The following is an 18,337-nucleotide window of genomic DNA, read 5'->3' on the forward strand; positions in this document are numbered from 1 at the left end:
GTCGCGGGTCAGGACTGTTTGGGTTTTGTTTGTTCTGTTGTTCCAGGCAGCAGCGTTACGGTTGCCATGGTTACAGGGCAGAGAGAGCGCCTTTTTGTTGTTGTTGTTGTTGTGCTAAGCTAATAGGCAGAATGCATAGCCCTAAAGAATGTAGCCTCATGGGCAGTGTAGTCCGTGCTGCAGGGAGAATGGACTGCCATACCCGTTATGTGTCTGTGAGCGCGAGGAGGGAGAAAAAGGATGGTAGAAAAGTACGAGTTGACATCGAGCAGAAACGGGAGCTGGAAGTATGTAAATATAATAATAATCACTGCAGCCAAAAAGAGTGCCTGACAAGCCCAGTTGTAAGTAAGCTATTAAGACTCGACTGTACACCGTGTTCATGTTTTCCTCCGAAACAGTAAGTTCCGTTGGAGCAGACTTTCAACGCCTCTCTCTGTCTCTCTCTCGCTAGCAAAGTTCACCCAGACAACAAAGTAAAGCTATTTTTCGGCTACGAGCCCAACATGGAACCCACCGTATTAGCCAGAGGTCCCTTTACTATGGTAAAGCCGTAATAGTAATAAATCACACAGCAATAGGACATTCGTGTAGTTGTAAAAAGCATGATAATATATTAAGTAATCAGAATACGTTACTCTCATTGAATAACGTAACAGAATAAAATGTATTCTGTAATCTGTAGTGGAATACATTTTAAAAATAACCTTCTCAACACTGGGCATCGTTCTAATCCTATACGGGAGCAGCCAGACACTTACTGACTAACACTGCCAAACAGAATTGTTAAAGTATTAATTTTAATTTCAATTCAGGTTAGATTTTTTTTGTGCGCAACACAGATTTTCTGTGCGCAGAGACCGTGCCAGCAGTGTGCAATTGCGCACGCGCGCAGCTTAGTGGGAACATTGGGTGCAACCCCTCCAAAAAAATTAAATTAAGTTAAAATGAATGGTTGCCTTTTCTAGACCCGCAACAGACTGGTAAGCTGTCCAAGCTTGTACCCCGCCTTCCTCTTTCCCCTGACCCTGAATTGAATAAGCAGAAGAAAATAGCTTGATGCATAGATAAAAATAAAGTTTCTTTTAGTCTTTCCCAAGACAAATTGTACTAGATTCAAACATCACTCACACTCTCTTATGAGGGTGAAGGAATTCTTTTGGAACAAAAGCAACAAATACTATAAAACAACACATAAAACTGTATTACTGTCAAATTTAACATTTACAAGTATCAAAAATAGAAGTATTTATTTTCCTGAAAAATGCTCCCCATCAGCATTACATTGATCAGTATTACTGCTGAGGATGTTTATGGTTCGAAAAAACCTTCATATTCAATAAAATCATAGGTTTTGCAGAGGCTGTGCTGTGAGGACCACAACAGCTTTTAATCAGCTCAGAAACACAAGTCTACATGTTGGTTTAAGGTTTTAATCTTTCAAGCTCAAATCGTCAAGTCCAAGTCCGTCCTGGGAAAACAACCAATTAAAGAAAGAATGGAGATGGGGAGCAGGGGGTGAGGGGAGGGTAACTTACTTGCTATCTTCGAGGTCAAAGACAACATGGTTAATGATGTCATCAGTTTTCAGAAAACGCTGAATATCTTCAAACACTTTCTGTCTGATAAACACACAAGCATAGTCAAGCGTCAAATATTTGAATCACAGTCCTTGAAATATGTTTAAAAAACCTATCCTTTATATTTACAGCAGCAGTAAATATCTGAGTCATTATTAAATACTTATTGCTTAAATACTTATATACCTCCTGCTGTGATCGCTATACTTCCTCTTTAGGCTGTAACATCAGTCAGTCATCTGTTCTTTTCTGCTCACAAAAGTTTTCGGTCAATTTATTCAGTCTGTTAGTGTCACCAGCTGTGATGGTATAATGGATAAAGCTGATCAAATACAAAAGCTATCCAGGAGGTTTAAAAATTTCCCCTGCTGCCACCTCTTGCTGTGATTGGACATAGGTGTTTCACATCATTACACCAGGTTTCATTATATTACATGCTAATAGTTTGCTATTGTCCAGTACTAAAACCCTGTCATCGCCTCTGTTGCTTTTCTGGAATAACGGATTTAGCTCTGAGCAGTAGGCCTACGATTAGTGCAATGTGAAGAAAAACCACTAGCAGACTTGTAAAACTTGACTTTAGAAATATTGCAAAATAAAAGGTATCAATTTTACCTTCAAACAAATGACAATAAGCAAGAAAAGTCAACATCATCAGGTGATAAAGACATGAAAAATAATAAATATAATAATAATAAAAAGAGAAGTAATAAAAGAAATATTAATAAGTTTAGCTGTCATGTTGGCCCCTTAAACTGATATCAAAACGATATTGACCAGGTTCCCATCTTTCAACATGAGTACCTGTTAGAACATACCATATTAGGGATACAGTTAGTAGTAAACATGTAGCCATCTGGAGTGAACGCTCTCCATTCTTTTCAGTATAAAAATGCTTAGAGGTCTAACTTTCTACGTACCTGTTACATGAACTACATTATTATTGCATGTATCTAATACCTCTGTATGTTGGGTTTGCGTGGGGCCAAGGGTTGATGTCCTGGTGGTGGAAGATGACCCCAGAAATCAGGAAAGGCCAGGATGCTAAAATCTGGAATGGATTTGGTTTTGGAAGCTACAGCACAATATAGCTTGGGATCATGGTGGGGAATACCGGCTCCGTGCCGCTCCAGTAACCTGTCTATTATTGTATGATGATAAAATTCTTCTGTTCCATCTTCTTCATTATCTTGCTCATCTTCTCTCTGACATGGGGAGGCTTCTCCCCTAGAATCAAAAAGGAATGATGTCAGACTCCTAAGATGAGAATTCAAAAGCAACAGCAAAGTCAGAAAGATTTAAATTCTTTCAGTGATGCACACGGAGTTAGTCGCCGAACACCAGAAACCAAACCAAATAAAACCAAATAAAAGTTAGGCTGACGGGACTAGAGTGATAGTACTGCTGGAAGAAGAATAACAATGTAGCCCATGAGGTAGAGCAGGTCCTCTACTAATTGGAAGGTTGGTCCCTGTCTGCTCCGGTCTACACCCCAAATATCCTCGCGCAAGATACTAACCCCAAGCTGCTCAAGTTGCAATTCCATTAGAGTATGTGAATGTTAAATAGAAAGCACTGTAGACAAAATGAAGGTGTGAATGGATGAATTAGGCAAGTTGGATTTCTGCATCATGCCAATAAATGCCACAGTTCTGGCCTTGAATCTGCCTCATGCCTCTTGTCAGTTTAACAAGCAATATATTTAAGTTTTTGACAGTTTGTTTTGCATTGTCAGGATAATTTACATTTCAGTTAAAACAGCTTGACAGAAGCTTAGTCCATGCAGTACATGCAGTTAGCATGAAGACTTTGAGCTTACATTGCCCCTCTAACCATGGTCCTGAACCCAGGGCTTGTGCCCAGGATGCTGCTGTGACTGTGGAAATCACACGCTTCTAAATGGGCAGCAGCTGAAGAGTGAGAAAGGGAAAATAATCCATTGAGTTTTTAAATTCCTACAAAATAAATGAAGGAGCTAATGCAGTGATGTGAAAGAATTTTTGTGAAATTAACTTGTAATTCTTAGAAGAGGTCCCGAGTATTGTTTACTTGGCAGAGCAAATAAAAATCAGAGAATGAAAAGAAATGTGCAATATTTCTTGCAAAAGAAACAAAATAGATTCACGATTGAGTGAAAAAGACAATAATGTGTTATTTTGCAGATATTTGACCAGTAATTAGTTGCTGGCAGAATTGTAAACGTATAATTTATTAGTTTAAGGCATGGTCAGAAATCAACAGTAATCAGGTTACTAACTCAGTTCACTAGCTGTGAGGTACTCAAGCAGACTCTTTAGTTTTAGAGTTGGCTCAGTATTTCATAAATGTCAACTTTTAAACTTTTAATTAAAGTGAATAATTTAATCATTAAAAACTGATTCTGATGAGGTTGTTAAAACCTCATCAGAAGGTTTCTTTGCTGTGTTTTTTACTCTTTGACTGTACTTAACTGGTAACTTTGCATGTTTAGGTGCTATAAATTTATATAACTTATCATATGCTGTCCTTGGCCAGGACACTCTTGTAAAAGAGATTTTTAATCTCAAGAGTTTTTTCCTGGTTAAATAAAGGTTAACATTTTTAGCTGTTATAAAGCTGTGTTTAAAAACATTGTTATAAACATTCAAATATATTAATGATTTTGCTCTTAAAAGTAGATGGTAAAGAGTGCTACTCATTCTGCTTCTGTTTGTGAGAGGGATAAGCATAAGCTGGAAATCTGCATCACTTTCTCTATAGGCTGATGTCATTATCCAGAGCTATCTTTTTGTAATTGATCATGGTTTTTCAGTTCAATTCAATTTTTTTACATAGCACAAAAACACAACAGAAATCTCAATGCAGCTTTTCGTAAAGTAGAGACCCTACTTTTGGACCAGTGTTGCTGTGTGTTTAAGCTGGCTCTGACCTGGCATGTCTCTACTGGATATTTCCATCTCTGAGTAAGAACCATCAGAGGTAGAGGAATCTCGACTTGCAGTAGTCTTTGTCCTGTCCTTGTTAAGGAGCACTACCTCATCATCTGATGATGATGATGCTGTTGAACTATCCCCTGTCTCTGAACTCAGATCCAGCTCCTGAAAAACACAGATATAGTCACGTCTTACTCTGGCAAAACACCAACTGTACATTGCAAGACCTCACAAAAGATGCTTGATTTTTATCTGAAGAGGCTTTGTGTAAACATGTAGGCAGTTGTGAGCTAACCCAGTCACACAGGCCATTTCTGACATCTGACCGAGTGGTAGCCTATGTACAAACATACCTTGGAGGCCACTTGGTCTTTTGAAACATGAGCGATGATCAGTTATAGAGTCAATGCTGCATCATTTATTTCCAAGGTGAGGTGAGTGTGGAACTAGCAAATACATAATAGAGAGCCTTTTGAACAAACTGTTACCTGGCTATGTGGCATTACAAAGTTTTGATTATATATAAAATTATGTGGATGATGTGTGCAAAAGTGAAAAAAATTATGTTGAAATCGTGATTGCCAGCGTAATAAGTATGCCATGTTAAATCATTCTACCTATTAGCCTCCTTCTTCCACACTGAGGGTGATGAGATGACATTTCTAGACATCACGTTGTTTGCTTCCGGTCCACATAGATCATACTATACATATATACAGGTAAACTGACTCTAAAACCTGAAAATACATGTAGTGGTTAAATATTACAGACAATATTGTTGTCACTCTACAAAATCATTGCGTGGTGACGTCACGGTGACATCAGCTGCCAGTAACAGCATTTATATTGTGCTTTTCTAGTCTAACTGGCCACTCAAAGTCTTTCAGACTACAAGCCACACATAACCACACAGTGCTTTATTTTATATAATTTAAGCACACTATCTACCTCACATCCATGAGCAGTCTTTGGACAGTGGGAGGAACACGAAGTGAGGAAATTCACACAGGCACAAGTGCAGGAAATGCCATATAGAAAGGCCCAGATATCTCAAAGACTTGAATCAGAACCCTTCTTGCTGTGAAGTGACAGTGCTAACCTCAGCGTCACTTTAATATTTTGTCTGATTTTGTTTTTCAATGCAGGTGCATCCCTGCATTGTAACAAGATGATAAAGGTTATCAGTTCAGAAGTGATTTTACTGTTGGCTCTTTAGTGTATCATTACAAGATGGAAAAATCTTAATTAGGTGACAACATATTCCACTACAGGCGGTACAGTACAGTCATGACCAATACGAACACGTGTTTTGTTTGTTCTTCACTATATCATAGAAATGTCTGAAATTAACTACAAATTTAAATACAACTTGAAGCTGCCAAATGTCTGAAACACAATCTGTTCCACTACGAAACATTTTTGGCACGACTGTGGTGCTGAGGCCAGCCCTGTTGCTTTACAGCAAGAAGATTCTAGGTCTGAATCTGCCAGCTACCTGAAGCATTGCTGTGTGGACTTGGCATATTCTTACTGTGTGATCTCTCCAGTATGCCAGGTTCAAACCACAATCCAAAAGGCATGCATAGAAGGTTCATTGGTGACTTTAAATTGGTCTTAGGCAGGAATGATATTCTGCCTCTCCACTGATTGGAGTAACTTCGTTTGTGGCTGCTGTGAGCCACACTTGTTTTCCATCTTTCCCCATTTTGTCTTTTAGGTCAACAACTAGAAAAGGCTCCAGGGGTGATTTCTCTAAATTCATTTTGAGTTCCTGGGGGAGGTGTTACACCCCTCTGCAACCACTACCTGCCTTTAAAGTGGCACTGCAAATTGACTGGGTTTAATTGCTAATTGTCTGTACTTGACAAAGGGTGGACCTTGTTATGCTGATTCCTTTTTGCTGTCACTTTTCAGCTTAAATAAAGTTGTGGTTTCAGTCTCCATTTTATGTTGTGGTTTATGAACCAGGTCATAACACAGCCCTGTAATGGACTGGCACAGGATCCCTGCATTCCTGAATTGGACAAGTGGTTAAGAAAATATCAAAGCTTTTCCATCGATCTGTACCATTTTCTTACTTTCTACTTAATTACTTAGTAACATTTCAGTTTTTAGGTTGTGTTTAGAGTTAATCTAGACAAAGGGTTTGGTTTCATACAGAAAAATGTCGGCAGTGTCTTGAGACAAAAAAAAAATACAACACACTTATTACTTTTATTGAATTAAACATGAAACCAACATCTTTTTCCTTTAAAAAAAAAAAACTTAGCACAAAAGGAAGTTTGTCTTTGGTCATTTATTTCTTTGTAACAATGTTTCTTGGCAATGAATATTATACTGGTGGAAAGTCTGTTTATTTCACCTTAAATGGTGCTTGAGAAACTTGCTGAATCGTTGTTGCCAATGCCAAACAGCTTATTCTACTACTTTGTTTAGTGTTCTTTATTGAATCGGATGATTGAAGTCCAAAGAAACAACACATTTGGGGAATTTAACAATTTATTCATCTAACAAACAAATGCACACACACAAACACAAGACAGAGAGCGAGAGAGAGGTGCATACCTGGAAATCATGTGACAGCTCAGGACAAAAGCAGCTGTACTGTGTAAGCAGCTCTTTAGGTCTGTCAGGGTCAGGAGGAAGACGAAGTTTGTTCAGGTCAGTCTCCAAGTCATCATCCTGGACAAAGATGCACACAAATGCATAATGACTCATGAGTCTTCAATATATACCTACAGCAGCATATATCAAATCCACCGTACTGCAGCTACCTTCCACAGGTAGGTAGCTGCAGTACCCAGAAGGTATGCACAGGCCAAAAACCAGATTTCAAACCATAAACTTTCTTGCAGTGAGGTGACAATCCTAAGCACTCAATCTGCATAGACTCACATAGTCTCTGTTGTTGGCCTCATGGTTATCTTCAGCTTCTTCAGCATCGCTCTCATCACTGCTCTCATCTACAACACATATATACACAACAGAAAACCGATAAGTTAGAGTGACTGTTGACTCCAAAGTAAAATTACAATCATAATGGACATTTAATTTATATAGCACATTTCATTATACTTAAACTTCAATTAGGTTTATACTTAAACAAATGCAAAGGACAAAAACTATGTTGAAATGTATTGACACTTTTGTTGATGAATAAAAATTAGATTAAAATGTTCTGGAGAGACAAGATCCAATCAGAACACATCAAGTTGTGTAAAGAGGTGGAGTGAGCTTGGAAGTGATCCAGTCAGAAGTAATCTCCGTGTGCGGCGAGGTTGGATGTGCACAATTTGATCTGCCACCAACAAACAGGATGGGAGATGCTCCCATGACACCTGTTTTTCATGAAAATGTAACAAAATATGAACGTTTGAGAGGATGAGAAAAGCACATATATGGACACGTTTCATTTCATCTCAAGGAAAATAAGATGGTTTGTTACTTATACACTCTATATTTTAGTCAACTGAATCAACTTCAGATTTAGTCTATTATGATCTTATGATATTTAGTCAACTAAAACTAAAAGAATTTAGATGCCGAAATTATGACTAAAGCCAAATTACATTTTAGTCCAAAGACTATGACATAGATTAAATCAGAATTAACTGTCAAAATTTACATTGCTGTACTGAACTGGAAGATAATGAAGTGACTTCAGTACTGGGCTAATACGTTTAAATTCCCAAGTATGTGGACAGAACTCTGGCTGCTGCATTCGTGCTGCTTACAGTCGTCCAACAAATGGAGCGTTACAGTAGTCTAACTAGCCTGATATGACTGCATGGGCCAAATTCTCAGAGTCAATTTTCTAACTTGAGATATTTTTGAAGTATAAAAAATTACTCTGGAAACATTACTGAGCAGAGCTGCAGTCTTACACGCCTCTCTGCAGCTTCTGTCTGTCTGTCTCCTACAGCCTGCATCCGCTCCCAGACAAAAAACAAACAAACAAACAAAAAGCTGTATATGTTTGTTTGGGCCTATCTCTGTACTTGTAATGTATGGAGATCAGCTCAGATAAAATAATTATTGCGGGTGATTTTAACATCCATGGAGATACTAAACATGACAGCCTCAACACAGCATTCCATCTATAATTGGAGTCAACTGGCTAAAGAACCCACCCACCACACATACTCTATATTTTCTTCTGAAACTGATCATGTAACAGAATTCCCCGAAAACCCTCTTATGTCTCATCATTTCCTAATAACATTTAATTTTATTAAACGTTTGCCTTGAGGTCAAGGTCACCGGGATTCAATCTTGTTCATTTTCAGTAGATACACCTATGGTATAAATATCAAAGTGCTACGTTGCCTCATTCTCAAGTTATTAAATCTACAAACGTGGGTGTCCACGCTGCCCACTCACGCAGTGGGGTGACGAAAATACCCCATTAACCCTTAAGGGAATAAAAATGGCCAGTCTCAGACTACATAAGATTAACTAAAGATTTAATTAGTCTGTTTGGGGCTCCTGAAGTCTAAACAGTTTTTGGACTGGTCTATGAATCCTGGGACTTTACCTGGTGTCTCACTAACATCCGGGAAAGCAGGTGTACCAGGCAGGAGAAAGCTATATGCAGACTGATCTGATGTGACTGGTAGAGGAATTCTAGGAAGACACTTCCTCATCAGCTGCACGGATGGCTCCACCAAACACTCCAGATTTTTGCTTAATAAACATGTCTGCACAGAAACAAACAAGAAAATTGAAACAACATGAAAACTCCAGAAAAATGTGAGCTAACAGATTAGTTTAATGTTAATGAATGAGCTATATTGTACCAACAGAATGACAGAACCTACCCTCCCAAACTCACATTTGTCTTTCATTCATTTTGTCTTTTGTATATTACAGTTTATCATTTTTATGTGATGCACTTTTTCTTTGGATTTTCTGGTTGATATTCTCCTTTATCTCTATTAAAATGAAACTACTGTAAAATTTGAGCTTGCTCATTTCCTTGTAAATGAGCAAGCTTACAAATTCCTCAGGGCATTAGTGAATCATTGCTGCCATTGTATAGCAAAAGAGCTTAAATAAATGTCATGGTTGATAGTACAAAAAAAAAATACAAAGTGGGAAATCAAATAATAACTGTAGAGAACATAAGACAAGTAGCAGTAAAACGCAACCCGGTTTTTAAAAGGACAGTATTAATGCAGCAGGAAATTGTTAATCTGTTGATTTAGCACACTGAGTGGTAAAAAACATTTTAATTGTAGTCATTGACTTGGCTGAATGCGCTTTCAGCCCTGCTGTTCAGATATAGCTGCAGACTAGACCTCTAAAACTTTAAACTGGATACATTTCAGCATTAAAATTTACTGTCCCACAGCCTGGTAAAGAAGAACAGGAAATTACTGCAATTTGTCACAGACCAAAGTAAAAGTGATGTGACTGGCTGAACAGGTAATCTTAGTGGATGTTCTGTGTTTCCAGCAGTGTAAAACAGACTCACCGGCAGATCAGAATCATGTATAAATACTTGATTATACATTAAAATGATACATTTCCTAAATCACCAAGTTAACATCAGCTGCAGTCTCAGTGCTATTTCAGGCTTTGAGACTAAAAAATAAATATAAAATTACTGGCAGTGGCCAGGGGTACCCCTCAGATGCAAGATTTTCAGAAAATCTTTTTTCGGAAAGGTGACCTCTGACCCCTGACCTTGATGTCTAGGTCACAGAGATTCAAACTAGTCCGTGATTTTTAGTAGCTACACCTATGGTATCAATATGAAACTAAATTTAAAAAGAAATCCATTAATTTGCTCTTGCATTCACAAACTTGGGTGTCCACGTTATCCACCTGCCTGCCTACCTAGCAGGGTGTCAACAATACCCTTTTACAGCTAAGGGTTAAAAAACTTAGTCAACATACAAATTAAATATGAGATCAGCAAGTACAATGTAGGTGTCCTGTGTTAGGATCAGATATTGATCCAATAAAAGTGTTGTGTTTATTGCCAATAAAGTTGTATCTCCTGATGCTAAACATCATCGATATTCACTTTGGCACCATGGACACACCCTTCAACAAAAACTTAAAAATCTTTGCAATTTAGCATGATAAATGCATTTAGATTAGGTTGATCAAATACAGCCGAGTCGAGTCGATTTAAGTAGGTACTAATGGATAAAGGACTATACTGGCACACAGGCGGTTGGTTTCTACCTCATCAAGTCAGATTAACTTCACCTAGAAACAATTTGAACTCACCTGTGCAGTTTGATATAGGAGTCTGATACCTCCCTGGGATAGAAAAGCCTGCCTGCCTGCAGTGCTGTCAGTGGCCTTAAGGAGGCAGCACAGGAGTGCATGACGGATTGCTATGGCAACATCTTGGTTATCTTTGCTATGCCAGTCCTCATAAAGCCACAAGAAGCCAGAGATGTATCCTTTAGATACCGCAGAACAAACATTTGCCTCTGTGAAGGAGACACAGACAAAAAAAAGGCAGGAAAGGACATAAGTACATTAACATTTTGGATCATTTTTTCTTAATATATACTATATTACTTCAGTAATAACTGACTGGAAGCAGTGCAGGTAAACTAGAAAAGTGAGAATGCCCTTTGAATAGTCTGAACTATTTCTAATCTCATTAGTGTGTAACTTTGTTCACTTTTAGCAATCAAAACAAACCAACAAACAAGAAAATCCACTTTTCACGTAGTGCTGTGTTTTTTGCAGTTCTTACATTGTTTAACAAGACGACTGCATTCCTCAGAATTAGACATGTAGCCCCAAATGATTCAATATTAAGTAAATATTTCATCTTACAATTTTAACTATTTCAAATATATATATATTAAATGCTGCTGGTGTGAATGCTTCTATACTCTGTTAAATGCTGAAGCACTGAAATACTGTAATCATTAGCCTAAATATTTTGCCTGAACAATTTAGACTGAGAGGAAAACTGTTTGGATTCTGACTGACGTAACCTTCCTTTCACCCTGTGACAGCTGGAATAAGCTACAGCACCCCTGAAGTGGATAAGCGGATAAAATTGGGTGGAAGCATGGACATTTTTCTTTATGTAAAATAAATCACACAAAAAAACTGCAAGCCATCAGGATCACTGGCAGGGCAGTGACTGTCTAAAAGGTCACTGCACAAGTTCAGTTAGTTACAGCGACTTACACAGATGCAAACAATGACACTTGCTGAACTGAAGTATTGGCTGATTTCAGTCTCCACACTGTTGGTCCCAATCTGAACCCCAAATCTGACTACTGAACCTGCTTGAACATCAGGAAAATAAACTTACACAAACTTTAAGCCTTTTAAAAAATATTTATCCGTCAGTGTCATCACAAACCGCACACTTGTATATTTTTGGGTCAGTCATCTAGTAAGTGCATCATTCTCCAGTTTACAAGAAAATCCAGAATATTTAAGATGCCATTCAGAATGTCACTCGGTCCTTCTCTGCATCTCTCTGATGTGCACATATCACATCTTGACAAACCAAATCCACACACACAGCAGATGAATAAGCATTGCTCCAAATGATATAAAATTAATCCATAAATTTTGTAAATTCAAATGTGTAATAATGAGAAATGACACAGGGAAAAGGTATTGAACACATGATGAAACAAAGGTGCAAAAAGGCATGAAAAGCCATGACACCAGCCGAAATCTATCAGTAATTAGAACGCAATCCTGCCACCTATTACCAAGGTGTCACACAACAGGGAATTGTGAATTTTGTGGACAAGAGGAAAGGTTTGAACATGTTAGAATGTGGGAAATATAGATCGGAAAGGCAAATACTCAAATCTGAATTACAGAAAAATAGAGTTCAATTAAGGATAAAAGAAATATTACAAAGGAATACAAGTAGAGGAATACTCTTAAGGTCTTTAAAACCTTATTGATTGCATTGGTTACAGAACAATTTCTGAACTACTGAAGGTTCCAGTGAACACTGTTGGGGCCAAAATCCAGAAGTGGAAAGATCATTTCAACATAAACCGGCCACAGCCAGGTGTTCACCACAGGATGTCAGACAGAGGAGTGAAAAGAATTTACAGAAAACTTGTCCAAGAGCTACAGCAAGACCTGGAATAAGCAGGTACAACTGTTTCAGAGGAAAAAAAATAAGTAATGCGCTCAACCACCATGACCTGTATATACACTCACCATGCAAGACTCCACAGCTGAAGAAAAAGGATGCTGCGAACAACCGAACAACATTTAGACAAGCCTGTGAAATACTGGGAGAATATAGTCTGGTCAAATGAGACCAAAATTGAACTGTTTGGATGCCATAAAATGCACCATGTTTGTAGCTCAAAGGTCAAAAGGCACTGCACATCACCCCAAAAACACCATACCAACAGTGGCGTTTGGAGGTGGGAAAATCATGGGGTCATTTTTCAACATACAGCACTGGTTTGCTTCGTACAATTGAATGAAGGATGAAAGGAAAAATGTAGGGAGACATTCTTGATTAGAAATCTGCTGCCATCTTCCAGGATGATTAAAATGAAACAAGTGTGGACGTTCCAGCAAGATAATGATCCCAAACACACAGCCAAAGAAACTCTCCATTGGTCTCAGGGAAAGGGGGAAAGAAAGCTGCTAGAATGGCCCAGCCAATCATCTGACCTGAATCCAGTTGAAAATCTATGCAAAGGATTAAAGCTAAGAATTGGAGTTCATAGAAGGAGCCCACAGAACTTTCAGGATTGGAAGACTTGTTGTTTTGTGTGGAAAAATGTGCCAAAATCACACATGAGAAATGCTTGTTACGAGTTTATCTACACAAGAGATGTCTTGAAATTTTTGCACGAAATATTAAATAGATTTTAAATACTTTTTCTGTGTCATTTCTTTTGTGTGATTCATTGTGTTTACACTACAGTGGATTTGAAAAAAAGATCAACATGTGATTGAACTGCACACTTCCACGTTTAACTCTGTGATTTTTAACAGATATTCCATTAACTGCAAAAATTTTGATTAAATATCTGGAATCGTTTACTGTTGAACTTGGAATTGGCAGGATGGAATTTTCAATGTGAGTCAAAGAGACAAGAAATTGAAATAGAGTGAATTGCCAACAGACTAAACAGCTCACCAACATCATAATCCCTGAAAGACAACCAAGGTGAAAGCAACCTTCAGCTGCTCCTTTGCTTCTTAGGCAAATGTGAGTTTTTGGCCTAAAATGGCCTGAAAAATAAAGTAGATCATTACAAATCTTTCATTGATTAAGAGAACGCTTTTCACATCATGTTGGAAAATCAAGAACAGCTTTCAGGACACAGGTATATCACTGAAAAAGTCTTCAATCAAAAAATGCCGTCATGAATATAAATGAAGGGCATTTACAACAAGGATTGAGCCAGTGGTTACACTCGAGAACAAAAAGCCCACATTAGACTAAGATTAATTGTGTTTATTGATGATGTGAATGTTGATAAGGATAGCATGTATTCTGAAATGTACAGGGCTATACTCAAAAAAAGAGAATATTCTCCAATTGCCAATTTAGTCACCTGAACCCAACAGAGCATACGTTTCAGTTACTGAATATAAAACTGAAGACAGAGGCCCACGAGCAAAGCATCTCAAAAGAGATTTGGTTTCCATGGCTTCTAGACTTTAGGTGGCCATTGACTGTAAAACAATACATATATTTAATAACATTTAAGCTTTTGTGTCACATTACTGTTGCTGCTAAACCACTTATAAAATACAACGTAATTAAAGTCTAAATTGTGGACATTTACTTTTTTTTGTTTCCCTTTTTTTGTCCCTTTATCGATCCCGCAGATCGATAAAGGCTACACTAGGAACTGAAAGCTGCAGAAGCTAAAAACCTCACTAGGGCTGAGAAACACTGGGGAAGGAAAACAGATGCCTTGACAAAGGGACACTGACATAATATATGATATGCATAGGAGGGTAATTAGGGAAGTGGAAACACGTGGGGAGAAAAAACACTCAGCTAAACTGAATCTAAAGAATGAGACATGGGAAGCCAATCTGAGCATAATGCACATGAGACGACAGACTATCAAAATAAAACACAAAGTAACAGAACACAGGAACACGGACTTGATATGGTAATGTCTGTCCATAATACTACTGTTAACTAGTATTATAGAAATCATTATTGAAATTTACTTTTCATTAGGTTGAGCTGGTTCAGCTGACATTGACCCCATATACAGGGCATTTGTCCGTAAAAAACTCACTGGGTTGTGTGTGAAGGTTCTCAGTCATCCAGGTCATCGTAGTCTAAGGAGCTTGGAAAGAAAAGCGTCTGGACTTTAAGTTTTCTTGAAGACATTTCACCTCTCATCCGAGAAGCTTCTTCAGTTCTAAGTGCAATTGGTGGAGAGTCCCAGATTTTAAGCTCTATGGAAGTGTTCGCAAGAGGGTCATGGACTCCCTATTCACCCTCTACCTAATCGCACAAGCCAAGGTGTGAAAACAGGTGTGGGTCACAGTCAGCCAAGGTTTCAGGTGGCCCCATTGTGAAACCTTGCCCGATCCTATCATGTAATTTACTGAGGTCAAATGGCCCAGGATGTGAGTGGATGTTAGTTCATGCAAAGATTTTGTAAAACCCTTTCAATTAAAGCTGAAAGTCTGCACTTCAATCATGTTGATTTACATCTACTGTGGTGGTTTACAAAGACAAAACTTCAAAACATGTTTTTCTGTCCCAAACATTATCAAGGGCACTGTATATATCACTCCACTGTTTCATTTCTCTGATTAGGCGAAGGGTCTTTGATTGTGTAGAGCCATTATCATCTTTAGAAAAGCAAGTGCACACTTACTTTATTGTGCAAAGCAGATCCTAAACTGGCAAGAAAAAGCTTAACTCTAGTTTTAGGAGAATAATACTTGTTTCCAGTCTGAATTTCAACAATCAGTGGGACTCACCAGCTGCAAAGCCTCCTACCCTTTTATCAGCCCCTGATGCATTGTCTCAGGGAGGTATTTAGCAAAGATCACCCTTCAGTGCTGTTATGACAATGCCATAGACCTGCAAGCTGTTACTATTCTTCTGTCTAGTTTTCATCTTGACTCATTAGATAGAGAAATAAATCAATGACCTGGTTACAGGTATTGTCTGTCTTGGTTTCTGTTTTTATTCACAGATAATAAAACCTTACCTTCTGCAAAGCTTTAAGAGGGCCACATAACATTACCATCAAGAACAAATATGGCTCTACTCTGCTTTCCCACCGAACGCTGGCTGGCACCTGACTGTTACTTTATCAGTACGTGGAGAACTTAAAGCTACATCCACATCAAACTCTCCACCAGGTTGTTCTGTCAGCAACAGTAGTCAAATGACTTTAGTCGTAGAAGTGGCAGTCTTTAGCTTCTAGTGACTTATCCTGGCTGAAGTTAAATAAATTAATAAGTTTAATAAGATGTTTTGCCAGAACATTGTTCTAAATTTTCATTCGGATTTAAAAATTAAGGGAATAATACTGTTGATAACTGGATCTAAAGCAGGAGGTGCCATCAAGTGTCATAACTGCCAATTAATTTTTCACATCACTGAGAAGGAATTTGGGCCCACTCTTCTTAATTCAGCCACAGTGGAGGGGTTTCAAGCATGAATTGGAAGACTTGTTGTTGTCCAAAATTATTATTATTATTATTATTATTGAGTCATTTAGAGGTGGGCTAGTTGGTGTGTTTTAGATTAATGTCTTGCTTCAGGACATGAACTGATGGACTGATGGATTAGAATTCATAGTTTATCAATTACAGAAAGTCATCCAGGTCCTGAAGAAGCAAAGCAGCTCCAGACCCTCACACTACCACAACCATGTTTCACTGTTGGTACGATATTCTTTTCATGAAATACTGTGATAATTTAATGTCAATGTAACACAGTCAAATCTTTCAAAAAGTTCAGCTTTTATCTCATCAGTGAACAAGAAGTTGAGTAAATTGTATTGAATCTAATCTAAAAATCTTACCGTCTTCCCTCTCTGTCAACTGCAGGTTGAATTTTTTATGGATGTCACCCAAGCCATGGGTCTGGTCTCACTGTAAAACATTTCAGTGTGTATCTTTTAAAAAAAATTTGAAAAGCCATTTTTATTTACAAATTGTAAATCAATCAGCGAAATATCCACTTTTATGCTTTTTGTTATTTTAATTTTCTTCATATCAACAACCATTTGACTGTAATGGATTGAACTGACACCCCCACCTCCTCCCACAAACAGCAGATTATGGAGCTTCTCAATGGTTCATGAAAGTTTGCTAATAGGTTTGCCATAACTTACTTTGAAATGTAAGACATTTAACAAAACTCAATTGTACATCATCATAAATTAAACTGGGCATCAAAAGATTACATCATTAGATTTATTTAACATCAGTAACAGATAACCAGTTTTGGATTTTCTTACAGTAGTAATCTGAATTGTTAATAATTGGGTTAGGGTCAGGGTTCCTTCCTATTCTTTGTCCATTATCTTCAGACTTATCCTCACTTTGTGAATGTGACTGAGTGGATTGAACCACATACTCTTACTCCTGTTTCAGCAGTTCCTGTATAGTGTCATCAGTCATGTCAACAAGTGTTTAGCACAAATTCAAGTTGAAAAAAGAGGGAGCCTTCATTTTATGCACAAGAGTGGAAAAATTGTGATGGCTAGTGTTCTTGCCATAAAGACCATAAAAGTTGGCGAAGTGGCTGAGCAGACCAAAGAGGATAATGAACCGCCAGAGATATAATGTCATTCTGAAGAGTTTCTGTATCCATTGCAAAAGGCAGCAGAAGCTCTTACTGTTCAATAGTGAGCAAGTTGTCTCATGCCATGTTATTTGTGATCTATTCTATATCCATGTCAATGTGATCGTGTAGAACAGTGGTTCTCAAACTGTGGTACACGGGCTCCCTCTAGTGGTACGTGGGAAGTCTCCAATAAAATTTTTATGATTAAATAATATACCATTTTCTGCTTGAGGGATTTCTGAAAAATTAAAACGTACAGCTCTGTTATCACTTCCAACATAAATGGAGACTAAACAGCAGTGACGTTTGTAGGGTTACTGAAGTTGGGCTAGCTGGTATAAAACGATGTCCTGCGTGGTGGCTAGCTACACAGCTATGGTTAGCTTAATATAAGCACATTAGCGCAGTGAAGCTGGAGCATGAAAGCTAACTATTTTCCACTCGATAACAGTTGACATGAGGGTTCCCGATGGTTAGGGACAAATGCAATCGCATGTTGGGATGATGTAAACGGACCAAACTTCAGTCAGGAGAACAACTGAGATAATTCATCACAATAGGAGGTTAGTAATTAATATACTGCTGCATGGGCTGGGCTGTAGTTACATTGTAAGGTTTTAAAAACTGGGCTTTAAAATAAACAGTGTTAATAAAAACCGTCAGAGGCAGACAGTGATCACTGCCTTTTTTAGGGTCTTGTTCAGATTAAATAGAACAAAATATAAAGCATTAAAACATGTTAAAAACACAACAGCCTTGATAAATGCAGAGTAGTTTGGACCCGGAAGCAGGATTCATACGTCATCACTTGGAGACTGGATAATCTACCTGCTGTGAATGTTTTAATGCAGTACAGCTGTTATTATTATCACTTGTCACATCCTGTTTATGACAGTTAAAATAAATAACATTCATATAAGAAATAAGATTATCTCATGTAAACTGTATGTGGTGTTAAATAGGCCTCTACTACTGTACTTTAATGTTGGTCATAAGGGTGGTACTTCAAGATCCACATATTTTATGAGGTGGTACTCATTGTGAAAGGTTTGAGATAGTGATGTGCGGATCGATACTGAAATATCGATTCCTCC

At 37.9% G+C, this 18,337-nt stretch overlaps 1 protein-coding gene across 1 annotated transcript in view; it reads right to left on the bottom strand.

Annotated features, from left to right (window-relative positions):
• Nucleotides 1-18,337, bottom strand: part of agbl1 (AGBL carboxypeptidase 1) — a 56,899-nt gene that overhangs the window by 17,907 nt on the left and 20,655 nt on the right. The window contains exons 7-14 of the mRNA XM_084934323.1: nucleotides 10,730-10,938; nucleotides 9,027-9,189; nucleotides 7,388-7,455; nucleotides 7,058-7,174; nucleotides 4,489-4,657; nucleotides 3,400-3,490; nucleotides 2,541-2,807; nucleotides 1,539-1,622 (exon numbers count right to left, since the gene is read on the bottom strand). Coding sequence (XP_084790449.1) covers nucleotides 1,539-1,622; nucleotides 2,541-2,807; nucleotides 3,400-3,490; nucleotides 4,489-4,657; nucleotides 7,058-7,174; nucleotides 7,388-7,455; nucleotides 9,027-9,189; nucleotides 10,730-10,938 — 1,168 coding nt within the window. The remainder of the gene's footprint in view (nucleotides 1-1,538; nucleotides 1,623-2,540; nucleotides 2,808-3,399; nucleotides 3,491-4,488; nucleotides 4,658-7,057; nucleotides 7,175-7,387; nucleotides 7,456-9,026; nucleotides 9,190-10,729; nucleotides 10,939-18,337) is intronic.

This window comes from Perissodus microlepis, chromosome 7, assembly GCF_051167445.1.
Source record: "Perissodus microlepis isolate ML-2025 ecotype Zambia chromosome 7, ASM5116744v1, whole genome shotgun sequence".
NCBI classification, from domain to species: domain Eukaryota; kingdom Metazoa; phylum Chordata; class Actinopteri; order Cichliformes; family Cichlidae; genus Perissodus; species Perissodus microlepis.